At 34.1% G+C, this 12,293-nt stretch overlaps 1 protein-coding gene and 1 pseudogene across 3 annotated transcripts in view; one reads left to right on the top strand and one right to left on the bottom strand.

Moving 5' to 3' along the window:
* GABPA (GA binding protein transcription factor subunit alpha) overlaps positions 1–7,134 on the top strand; it is a 64,477-nt gene extending 57,343 nt beyond the window's left edge. For all 3 annotated transcript variants that reach the window (XM_020995873.2, XM_020995874.2, XM_020995872.2), the window contains one exon: positions 4,043–7,134. In XM_020995873.2, coding sequence (XP_020851532.2) covers positions 4,043–4,271 — 229 coding nt within the window. In that variant the 3' untranslated portion in view covers positions 4,272–7,134. The remainder of the gene's footprint in view (positions 1–4,042) is intronic.
* Positions 7,135–9,934: 2,800 nt separating this feature from the next.
* On the bottom strand, positions 9,935–11,712 carry LOC110214769 (baculoviral IAP repeat-containing protein 2-like; annotated as a pseudogene).
* Between the last annotated feature and the right edge of the window lie 581 nt (positions 11,713–12,293).

The raw sequence follows: 12,293 nt of genomic DNA on the forward strand, positions 1-12,293 counted from the left end.
GTTCTTTTTTCCCCATAGCACTTAGTTCTTCTCCCTTTAGTGTTCTTATTTTTGTTTGTTTGTTTTGTTTTGTTTTTTATTTTTTAGACAGTTGGGGTTAAATGACTTGCCCAGGGTCACACAGCTAGTAAGTGTCACGTGTTTGGTCTGAGGCCGGATTTGAACTCAGGTCTTGCAGACTCCAGGGCTGGTACTCTATCCTAGCTGCCCCTCATTTGGTTTTTAAAATAATTTTTTAGCTCTTTTTTTTTTAACTCCTACAAGAATTCCCATTGGTGTGCCCAATATATTTTTCTTTCAGTCTTTGCTTGTAGATATTTTGGAATCATTCTCTTCTTTGTGTTTGTGTCTTGAGCATCTCTGACACCATTAATAGTGCTTTCTGGGGGGAATCTTTTTTGTTTGCTCATTTTTCCACCTTGCTTCCTTACTTTGGACTTTGTGTTGGACCTAAAAACCTCTGTGTATTGTGGGAAGAATGTCTGGCTTGAGCTTTTGTCCTCTTGAGTCATTTTGCTGCTTTCTTGAGGTTTTGAGTATTATGTTATATCAAAATCTCAGTGACAACTCATGCTAAAAACCCGCAAATTTTTAGTGTTCACATAGCTGTGTGGTCTGGAGCAGAGTCTGATCATTGCCCTACTGCATCACTGTTTGTGTTCCTTACACACAACAGTCCATCTCCTAGTTCCATTTTTACAGGCTGTCCCCATGCCTGGAACCATCCTCCACAGCTCTCCCTCCCAGCTTACATGGCTTTGTTCAGATCTCAGCTAAAGATTCAGCTTCTATAAAAAAGGCTTTCCTAGGCTTCCTTAATCTTAGTGCTGTCCGTCTGAAGTTGCCTCCAGTTTATATTGTGTCTATCTTATTCATACATAGTTACTTTGTTGTTTCCATTATTGAACTGTGAGCTTCTTGAGAGCAGGAACTATCTTTTGCCTTTTTTTTATATCTTCAGCCTTTAACCCAGTTTCTGGCACATAGCAGTTCCTTAATAAATGCTAGTTGATTGACTAACTGACTTGCGGCAGAATCATGTTTTTTGTGGAATCTGAACAGTGGGAAGGTACATAAAGGGGGAGAAGGGTAAGGAAGAGAATCAGTGGGAATGTATGATGTATCCTTATCAAGTCAGTGGTACAGGAAGAAAAGGAGAAGCAGTGAGGTGACAGGGAGATATTGAAATAAGGTAAAGAAGTTGGGAGATCTTGAGTGACCAGCAGCAGAAAGTCCCATTAAATAATACTTTCATGGGAAGAGAGAAATATTCTATAATGAGATATGGGGACCTTAGGAATCTATAGCAGTGGTTCACAAAGATTTTTGTTCCTTGAGCCCCTTTCAACAACTACCTTAATGAAAACCTGTTGGAAACTCCTAGGGTAATTTCATATGCTATTCAAAATATTATTTTAGATTTATTCATTAAGCACTTAAAATAACTGCAATGAAAACTTTTGCCCCCAAAAGCTCCAAATTAACTTTTACATAATTTAATTATAATTATCAGATCTTTTTATTCTACCTACAATTATGAAAATCATATAAAATGAATTTTAATATAATTATAATTTTATCAGAAATTCTGTAAGAATTAAAAGAAATAATCCAGCAAGACCTCTTATGCTTATTACTATCTACAAAATTTCATTACATTACTTTATTTTACAAATTTTTTAATATAAATAACATTAAAAAAAATAAGTTCCAATAAGTTACATTGAAAAATGTTTACCCTAATAATCTTATATAAACTTAATTTCAGTGTTGGATATTTTCATTGAACATCGGTTTGCATTGTTTGGCTCACCACCAGAAAAACAAGTTTTAAATCTTCTCTACCTAGTTTACTTCTGTATTTTTATTCAAAACAAGAATAAAGTGAAACTGCTTGTTCACACAAATACATGGTAGAATTAGTAGGAGGATTTCACAAACTTTTGTGCTGAGAGATGGAAACTCATTTTTTATTTTTAGCTTCCTAACCAATCAAAAAAATAGCTAGTTAAACTACAAAATATTTACTTCTTTACTGGCTAATGACAAGCACTGTACTAAATGTTAAATGTACTCAAAGTTTATTTACATATATTGCTTCAGTTTTTAAAAAAATTCATTTATAAACTAACCCTTGCAAGGAAATAATCTCATTAGACATGACTTGTCTTCTATTATTGACACTGGCTATACTCTGAGAGAACTTAGTGAACAACTGTCCAACAGTGTTGCCAACCAGTTCATTTGAAAATTGTCTAGAACAAAGAATAGTAACATAATTGGAGGATAAGTATAAATTGGAAAACAGCCTTAATATTGCAGTGAGAGATGATATAGAGTTTGTTTCTGCAGAACTTTAGTGATGGCTTATAATGTGTATGCTACAAGAATGCTAATGTTCCTAACATCTTGATTAAGTGATTATACAGCTGGTAAGGTATTACTACAGGGTAACAGAGTGGAACAAGGGAGCTACTGTGGTGGAATGTACAGAATGCAAATGGGGGTATTCATATGCATTTGACCATCTGTTGGGCATGGGTTTGTAATCAAATGTTGAATCCTTATAGCAATTTGGAAACAATTTGACAATGGATTGAGGAACTGCAAGAATACATTGAGTTTTGTCAGAAGTGGTCCGCGTTTGATGTAATTGCCGTATGAACTCCAAAATCATTGTCCACTTGATCATGATGGTTTGAAATTGCTGCAGAAAATGTCCTATGTTGTTTCAAACATCCATATGCTTGTCACAGGGGGGAAATATATTTACAATATTTATTGCATAAGATATCATTAAAAAATTGTAGTGCATATCCTTTAGACCATTATTGTGAACCCAAACTACTGATCTGTAGGGATTTGGTGCTCAAAGAGACCACTACCTTTGAGAGAGGATTAAAAGTCCATGGACAGCATCCTGCCTTAGAAAAAGGGGAATTATAGCTACTAGAAGCACCTGACACACAAAAGCATGGGAGGGCATGCACCTAAAGAGGATATTTCAGAGCAGAAAGGAGGGAAATGATCATGAGGAGGCCAGGGGGTAATAATGAGCTGTTTAATCAGGGACACAGCAAAGTTTCTACCTTGGACAATATTTTAATACAGTCTATCTCTGGAAGGAATTGATACTTCTAGGAGTGAGGAGGACAAGATGTATAAGACAATAACATCAGATTGAAAGGGACCTTAGTTGCTATGGAGTCCAACCCTCTCATTTTACAGATGAAAAAACTAAGGCTGAAAAAGATTAAATGACTTGCCCAGGTCACATGGCTAGCAAGTATCTGGGGCAAGATTCAAACTTGGGTCTTCCTGACTCCAAGCCTAGCACTGTATACGTTCTGTCACCTAACTCCCCTAAACATTGAAGCGGGCAGATAAACCAGAAATCTCTTGACATGAATCAGGTTACTCAATGTACAAGCATTTATTAAGCATCCACTACATGCCAGACAGTATGCTAGATATCAGAGTTACAGATTTTAAAAATGAAATAATCCCTACTCTCAAAGAACTTAAATTCTTATGAAGGGAACAACAGATAACATATGTTAGTATATACCAAATAATTATAAATGAGTTAGTGGGACTATCCTTTCCAGGTAAGTGATTTGTTGGGCTTTTGTTTGTTTTTTACAAAAGAGAAAATGAAGAAGCAGTTTGATAATTACTAGGAAATGTTCTCTCTTTATTTAGATTACTTTTTGGTATTTAATGATTTTTTAAAAATCTGGATTTTTTTTTTACTGGACAATATTTTATCATAGCACTAAGGTCATCTTTGCACTGAGGAATATCTAGATTTGAATTGAACACAATTTTTGACTTTTATGTTAATGGTTACTTTCAGTATTTCTCTGTCACATTCATTCATCAGATATTTATTAAGCATCTAATAAAATTTTAAGAAATTAATTACAATGATTTGGTAAGTAACCAGAAATAATCTGTCAGATTTCTGTTTTGTAAATTTTTAGAATGCATCTGTATTATTTATCACTGGCATGATTCTAATGTGTTTTTTTTCTTTTTAAAGGTATTACTATGATGGAGACATGATCTGTAAAGTACAAGGCAAAAGGTTTGTGTACAAGTTTGTTTGTGATTTGAAGACTCTTATTGGATACAGTGCAGCAGAGTTGAACCGTTTGGTTACCGAGTGTGAACAAAAGAAACTTGCAAAAATGCAGCTCCATGGTATTGCACAGCCAGTCACAGCAGTTGCATTAGCTACTGCTTCTCTGCAAACAGAAAAAGATAATTGAGCCCAGGACCTTATAGAAGCATGAGGCCTTTTTGAATAGTTAAAACAAGCATTGCTCTTTGTTACAGAATCTGAAGCTTCTTTTATTTGTAGACAGTACAATCTGATGCATGATTTTTTTACAGAGATTTCAGACTATTGTGAATTTGGATCTTTTTACTTTGAGCATATATTTCAGTGTATGCATATGTATGTGTTAAGGGATTAACACTATGTCTTCAGTGTGAAGGCTGTCCCGCTGTGGTTGGTAGTTGGATATCTTTCAGGAAAGCCGGATCTGGTCAGTATTAATTAAAAAAAAAAATTCATAGTAGCATCTAAAGAAGAAAAGTAAATGAAGAATCTACAGGAAACAGTCTAGGTTATTCTTTAATAATTTTGGAAAATGTGACTGTTTTCCCCTCTCTGCTGTCATAGATGTTACTTTAATTAAAATTACAGAATGGAATTTCCAACACTAGTGCATGTATGCCTGTTAGTTTCATCTAATCAAACAACTGAAATAAGAGATGTCATAAAGAAGTTGAATAAATTACTAAACTTGCGATATCAAGTCATTATGGCAATTTTTGTATTTGCAAGGAAAGTACAGTAAGAAGGTGACTAGCAGAAGATCAATGCTGAAGAAAGAGATCCAGGTTTAAATCTGGCTTAAGTCAAGCCAATTATATGGATTCATTGTATTATGTATAGAATAAAATACATACATGAGACCAAGAATTTAAATTATTTTGAGAGATGTAAATTCTAATAGACCAGCTACTAACAGAAATCTTAATGATCTGTTTTTCCTGTCAGAAGTTTAAAAGCCTGAAAAGGTATACCTCAACCAGAAAATAGTTTTGTGTTTTATTACCCTACGGTGCTGGTTATATTAAGCAGGGCAGCTTATATATTCATTATGTTTTTTTACCTGGATGAAATGAAGACTTCAGATCAGTCAGTAGTTCCTTACCATACAGGAAAATAATATTTTACTTGCACATATACTTATGAAAAGCTGGGAATTTGGCTTCCAGACTTTTGGACAGTCTAATATTTTTTAAAATGGAAATAGGCTTTCGTTTATGCTTCCTTTTCAATATCTTAAAATATTCTCATACCCTTTCCTCCATGTAAATAACCATTTTCCTACCATAAATTAACTCTGGACAGAAATATCTCATTCTTTAAGAATGTTCCTTGAATTCAGAACTGAGAAACTGGTAAATATCTCTTCAGCTCTCCATAATAGTGAGTTGGCATCTCAGACATGCCCTACATCATTCTCAAACCTACTCCTATCACTTTCCAAGGCAGTAACTTCATAATGAAAGATCTGTAAGTGTTATTGACTGTTAATTGGGTAGAAGAGATCAAGATTCATAGGGAAGGTCATTTTCTTAACAGCTGATCCTGGAAACAGGGAAGAAGTATCTTAAATATTTTCCACCCTCTATCTTCTTCCCTAATAGTTTCCACTACAGGTTAAGAAATGCTTTACTCTAATAATCTAGCTTTTTAAAAAAAATTAATATCTTAATATCTTTTTTAATGCCTACAATACTTTATGTAGCTGAAGTCTAAGAACAATAAAACTCTTTAAGTTCTATTTTACATGTCAATTTGTTAATGCAAGTAGTATAACATTTGCCATTTAAGTTATATAGTTACAAGGCTTTTCTCTCAAAGATAAAAGGAGTAGTATGCATTTATAAGTAACAGCATAGCTTCAATTAACCACTAAAAGTTCAAAGGCAGTAATACTCCCCCTTTTGTCACAGAAAAAAAATACAAGTTACTTATGATTTTTTAATTGGTAAAGGATTGTCTGGGAAAAGCGAGAAACCTCTCTATGGGATCCCATCTCTGACTAAAAGACATGTGTTAGTTGTCTTGAAAAGGATTTAATCCACTTTATTTTTGTCCATCTAGCAACCACAGTGATCCAATCTTTTTTTTTTCTTAGTGTTCCCCAGAAGCATATTTTCCCCATAGAATTTCATCTATTTCTCTCCATTGGTAGCCACTTTATTTGCTTTATCCACCAATGATATCAGAAATATCAGCCAAGAAAATTGCTGGCTAATGTGGGCTACAGCTTTGTCCTAAAGTACATATTTTTGAAGCTAATGAATATTCAGTTGAAGACTTATTAGGCAGTTTTGTTTTCAAATGTCCCTCCATATGTAGCAGTTTACATCTATAGCTAACTTGCCTGAAAATGTGGCATAGATCTGGAAATCGTGTGTTAGCATGTTAAATTAGAGGTGGGTTATCCTAAAGAGAGTTGTTTCCTGTAGTTAAATTCCAGACTGAAATTCAGTTTCTTACCAAACCAAGTATATCATCAGTAAATTAGAAGTAATTCAGATTAATACTTGCATTTATTGCCTAATTAATTATCTGAAACCCCTCTATTATTGAACAAGTATAATTTTCTTTGAAAGTTTGTTTCATTTATTTTTGGTAAGGTCTGCTGTTTTTCTACATTTGTGATTTATGCACTCCTCCCCTTTAAAAAGGGCAAGTGCAACTTTCAAATAGCACAAAACTGTTTTCAAATTTGTCATACTTGCAAATCTCTGATTAGCTAGGTCATCAGACCTAGAGGATATACAGATATTAAGACGTCGATGATATTGTTCTGTTGCTACCAGGAAAAAAAATTACCCATCTTTTGTAAAGGGAGGCAGGATTTTTTGAATATGTTTTTACTCTTTAAATAAAGACACTTATACTGTCATAGTAACAATTATGTATTCGTGTTTTTTTAGTAATTTTAAATAAAACAGTTCTTTTCTATTTTTACTCAGATATAAAAATATTTGTGCATAAAATGTCAAAATCATAAAATAAGAAGAATAAAACTGTTGAACAATAAATGTCTTTGATGTTCGAGGGTTTTTTTTTCCTAAATTCAGTAGTAGTCTCCAATTCCTAGAAGTGAGTAAGAGGTTCAGAATATCACATTCCTGTATCATATCTAAACAATTAGCACTTGAAACTCATACACCAATGCAGGAAAGCATAATTTCATTGGTATAGGAACTACTTCCACTAACAGATAGAAAACCGATGATTTACTAGCCAATTTCTAGGAAATCACCTAAGCAGCATAGAAATGAAGTAAGTTGCCGATAGTTGCATATATTAGTTACATATAGACTTACTAGCAGTCATGAGAAGCAAAATTTTCAGCCAGGTCTTCATCCCTCCAATTCTAGCAGTCTGTCTGGTCTACCCTATGTAGTAGCCTCAAACCTTATATTAAACAATAAATAGAATCAGTGTCTCAAAACCAATGTGGAAAAAAATAGCTTTTTTCTATAAAACCAAATTAAAAGGCTCCTTTTTTTCTATGAATGTAAAGGGTTGTACTTAACTTATACATTAAGTTCAAGTTAACAGGTATAGAATTAGAATCAGCAAAATGCTTAGAATTACACTAAAGTTCAGATGAATGCCTGGTTGAACACTTTGGTAAAGCTTTTTATATACCCTTAACTGGAACTAGATCACATTTCAACTTTTGTTTCTGATTTTTTTGGTTAAGAAAGGGAAGTGGCTTTAAATGTGCTTACTTTCTATCCAAATGAAACAGGTAGTACAACAGAATCTTTTATTGTATTTAGAGTCATAGAACCTAGGTTTTAATTCTGCTTCTGCCACTTAACTGCTTATGTGATCTTGGGCAAGCAGTTTAACCTCTCTGGGCCTCCATTTCCTTATCTGTGATGGGCTTCAACTAGTTGACCCTCAAGGTCCCTTTTAGCTCTACAGTTGTCCTATGAATTGTTTCCTTGTTTTAATTATGACTGACTTTCACACAGTGTTAACTCTGGAGACAATTTAGTCCAACTCTGTCTCAGATGAGCAAAACTGAAGAGGTTAAATGATTTTGCACACAGTAGTAAAGCTAAATTGATAACCCATGTCTCCTAATTCCCAATACCTTCTTATTTCTTTGTCCAGCACACTTTTTAAAAGCTGATTTAGCTGTCAATAGCAAGATTAGGAAAGTGTTGGGGTATTTTCATTCATCACAATTGGTATGTAAGACTTTTAATTTACTTCTTGATTGTATAAAAGTGCCCTTTGGAATATTTTTAGCATTAATGAGTAAATTTAGATTTCAACTCAGGTTAAAAGAAATGAAATGTCAATATTGGCATCTAAAGATTGTGTAAAGATATGAATAGATAGCATTTCCATTTGCTGAGGATATAAAGAAAAATTAAACATCCATTCTCAAGGAGCTTCTGTTTGGAACAACAGTAGAACAGATAAAAGTAAACACAAAGGAATTAGGGAAGTATGGGTAAGGACTAGTAGCTGGAGGAATCTGAAAAGACTCTGTGTGTGTGTGTGTGTGTGTGTGTGTGTGTGTGTGTGTGTGTGTGTGTGAGAGAGAGAGAGAGAGAGAGATTAGCACTTAAGCTGAACTTTCAAGGGAGAGAAGGATTCTAAGAGGTAGAAGGGAGGAGAGTGTATTTTGGGTGTGGGACAACCTGGGCAAAGTCCTGGATGTGCGATGGTGTGTACAGAACAGTCAACAGGTTACTTTGGGAAATTGAGCACATAAAGAGAAGTAATCTGGAAAAGTAGGGTGGAGCTAGTTAGTAAAGGGCTTTAGGTACCAATCAAAGGTATTTTATCTTTTATCCTAGACAGTAGCAGTCACTGGAAATTTTTAAGCTGAAAGGAGTGGCATGGTGAAACTTAAGCTTCAGTAATATCATTTTGGCAGCTATGTGGAGGATATTGGAAAAATAGTAGTGACTTTGACAGAAATAGGAAAGTTAGGGGGAGGAGTGGGTTTTGGAGGAATGATGACTTCTGTTTTAGACATTGAATTTGAAATATCTGTGAGAAAGCCAGGTTGAGGTACTAAGTAGGTGGTTGAATGTGTAGGACTAGAATTCAGGAGGAGGATGAGAGGTGGATGTATACATTTGGTAGTTGTCATAGAGATGATAATTGAACCCAAGGCATTTGTTGAATCCTGGGCTACAACAACACATGGGGCTGAGACATGGACAATGAACTTGCAAAGGAGACAGGAGAAAATGGACAGTTAGGAGAAAGCAGTGTGTCATGAAAATGCAGAGAGGAGAAAATACTGAGGAAGACAAGGTGATCATCATTATTAAATCCTACAGAGAGACCAAGAAAGATGGGGACTGGTAAAAGGACATTACATTTGTTTTTTTTTCATTCTCTCTTTCTCTGTATGCTCTGTATGTGTGTGTGAGACATGTACATATACTTACACAAATATTTGTAGATTTCACAAATATATATGGAGATAAAAATCACATCAAATATGTTTATGTGTATATATATATATATATAATATACATATATACAAATTCAGTTATCTCAAAATGCTGTATAATAGCAGTATATTCTAGCCTTTATACTTTCAAGCACATAATATAACATTCTGCTCCCGCAGCACAAAAACTTGTACACAAACACACAAACTTTCAAGGAATTATGCCCCTAGTATATGACACGAAGTACTTTAATAAAAACCAATTAACTGGTACCTAAGCCAGAATTGTACATTAATTTGTTACTAAAAGGCCCTAACCATTTCTCTCTCTTCCAAAAGATTTCAGTGGTTCATGATTGATAATTTTGAAGCCTTTTCCATACAAATTTGGATGTATGGATTTTTTTTCATGAATGAAATTTAAGAACCGTATATCTGATTATACCCCTGCAAATAGGATATTTTCTTAGAAAAGGAGCACATTCTTTGCATACTACTAGATGACCACAAGGAATAAATACCATAGAAACTTCTTAATCCATACAAACTTTACATGTTCTTTCTTCCTGTAATCTCCTAAACTATTTTTCCATAGGAAGACCTGAAACATCTTTTGGAACATGTTTTATGTTCCTTTCCACAAACAAATTCTCATACAATACAGAATTAATTTCTTTGAAAAAAATTTTAAATACATCATCTACAATATTTTAGATATATTACATATATTAAATATATTGGCTTGTATATATTTGACTACATATAATACATGTATTAGCTAAAATATATTTGACTAAAAAGGTATCAATCTGTTCTCTTGCTTGCAGAAACATCTGTATTTTTTGTTTAATAACACTATATTCCTGCTTATTAATCACACCTGATGTTAAGAGATTATCCAGAGTAGGAAGTAGACGAGTCAAACGCTGAAACAGCCATTCTGTTCTTCCAAATTAATGTTAGGTTATCTGATGCCATCTGTTCAATTTGTCTCTCTCCTTCCTCTTTTCATCTTCTGCATTAAGGAGACCCTCACTGATGTCTGCATTGTCACAACATCATTGACCATTTTATAATCTTAATGACATTAAGATTTTATCTGAACGGTCTCTTACTAGACTTCTAATCACTGGAGTTTTCATCGTGGCTGCATCTCCTGAATTATTTTCTTTAGGTCCAAAATGAATAATTGGTAGATCAGCAATTTTGTCTCCTGGAGCATCTGAAGTTAACAAAGAGATTTGGGCACCTAGCTTGAACTTCATTAACAAACTCTTGTCCTTTCATTCATATCAAGTACTCACACCTTGGGAACCATTTGGTATATTCCACCCAACGACCAATTCCTAATTTCCAATACCTCAGTATGCCATCACAGCAAAAGCATTTGACATCATTTTGACCCACATAATAAAAACCAGTACTTGCAAGCTACTCTGAATGAACTGGAATCTGAGATGTTCACATCACAAATATTTAAACACGGATGGGCTGCGTGGGTTTGCACGCTCAGATTATGAACACTGAATTTTGATGTTTCTTGGATTTCATTTTCCAGGAAAGGACAGGAAAATGTTTCCTATGTTCTGACATGGCATCATCTTTTGGTTCCCAATTACTCAGTTTTCTACCACAGGCAAAACCAGCTACTGTACATTTAGGTCTTGTGTAGCAAAGCCAGCTCTTGCCAGATCTAATAGTAGCCAACAATGTTAAAAGCCACTCTGATAAGTCTTCAGTACTCATTGAATGATGGTAAGGGCTGGTGTTCAAAGGGGCACAAGTCCTCAGCTGCTCTGGAAGACACTGGTTCCAGTGGAAAACTGGAATAAGGATCACTAAAATATCCACACTGAAGAATATAGAGAAGACCTCAAATTGTTAACTGAAGTAAGATTCTGAATAAAGACAGAGCTAGTATACAGTTTTTTTCTGTTAATAGCACTGTCACTTTATTTCCAATTATCCAGCATTAAGCTACAACAGAAACATTTAACTCAGTCATTCACACTAATATAATAAAATCCAGCCCAAGCAAGACTTGTTTCTGAAACTGGAAACTGGAAACTGGGAAATTAGAATGTGTAGACATTTTGTAGAGTTCACATGACAAATCATATTTCCTTACTTGTGTATCACTTTTCATTAAATGTGGTTATAGCACACCATCCTCTACCACATTCATAATTTAGTACTTTGGGAATACAATGGGACATCTTTCTATAGGTAGTTTTGTGTGGGGTTTTGTAATATTACTTGTGGATTTAGCTTAAAATGTACAAGTGAAATTTTTTTTATCCTTTTGCACTGATTAGGTTGTTGGTGTTATTGAATGTCCCACATTAGAATTATATTGAGTCACTTCTAATAGAAAGAGAATAATTCTTCCAGGTCATCTGAATGGCATATAGTAATGTACTCTAGATATAATTAACTCAAGCCTATGAGGTGCTATTTTCTCATCATGTTGCTTATTTATTAACACTACCTCAGTGGACTGAAAGTTGACGTACTTTTAAAGATGTGTACCATAAACCCACATTGATGTTTGTGTGTGTTTGTGTGTGTGTGTGTGTGTGTGTATTTTTATTTCACAAACCTTAAAACATTTATTTTCCTAAAGACAACGTACAAGGGACCAAAAATATCTTAAATGCTTAAAATCAACTTTATGGTGTTAGAAAAAACTTTAAATTGCTTAATTGAAAAGGGTATGCTTGAAAAGTTAATGGCATATTTTACAATCTATATTTGTTTAACTTCACT

The sequence above is a fragment of the Phascolarctos cinereus genome, unplaced genomic scaffold, assembly GCF_003287225.1.
Source record: "Phascolarctos cinereus isolate Bilbo 61053 unplaced genomic scaffold, phaCin_HiC Scaffold_726;HRSCAF=1367, whole genome shotgun sequence".
NCBI lineage: Eukaryota > Metazoa > Chordata > Mammalia > Diprotodontia > Phascolarctidae > Phascolarctos > Phascolarctos cinereus.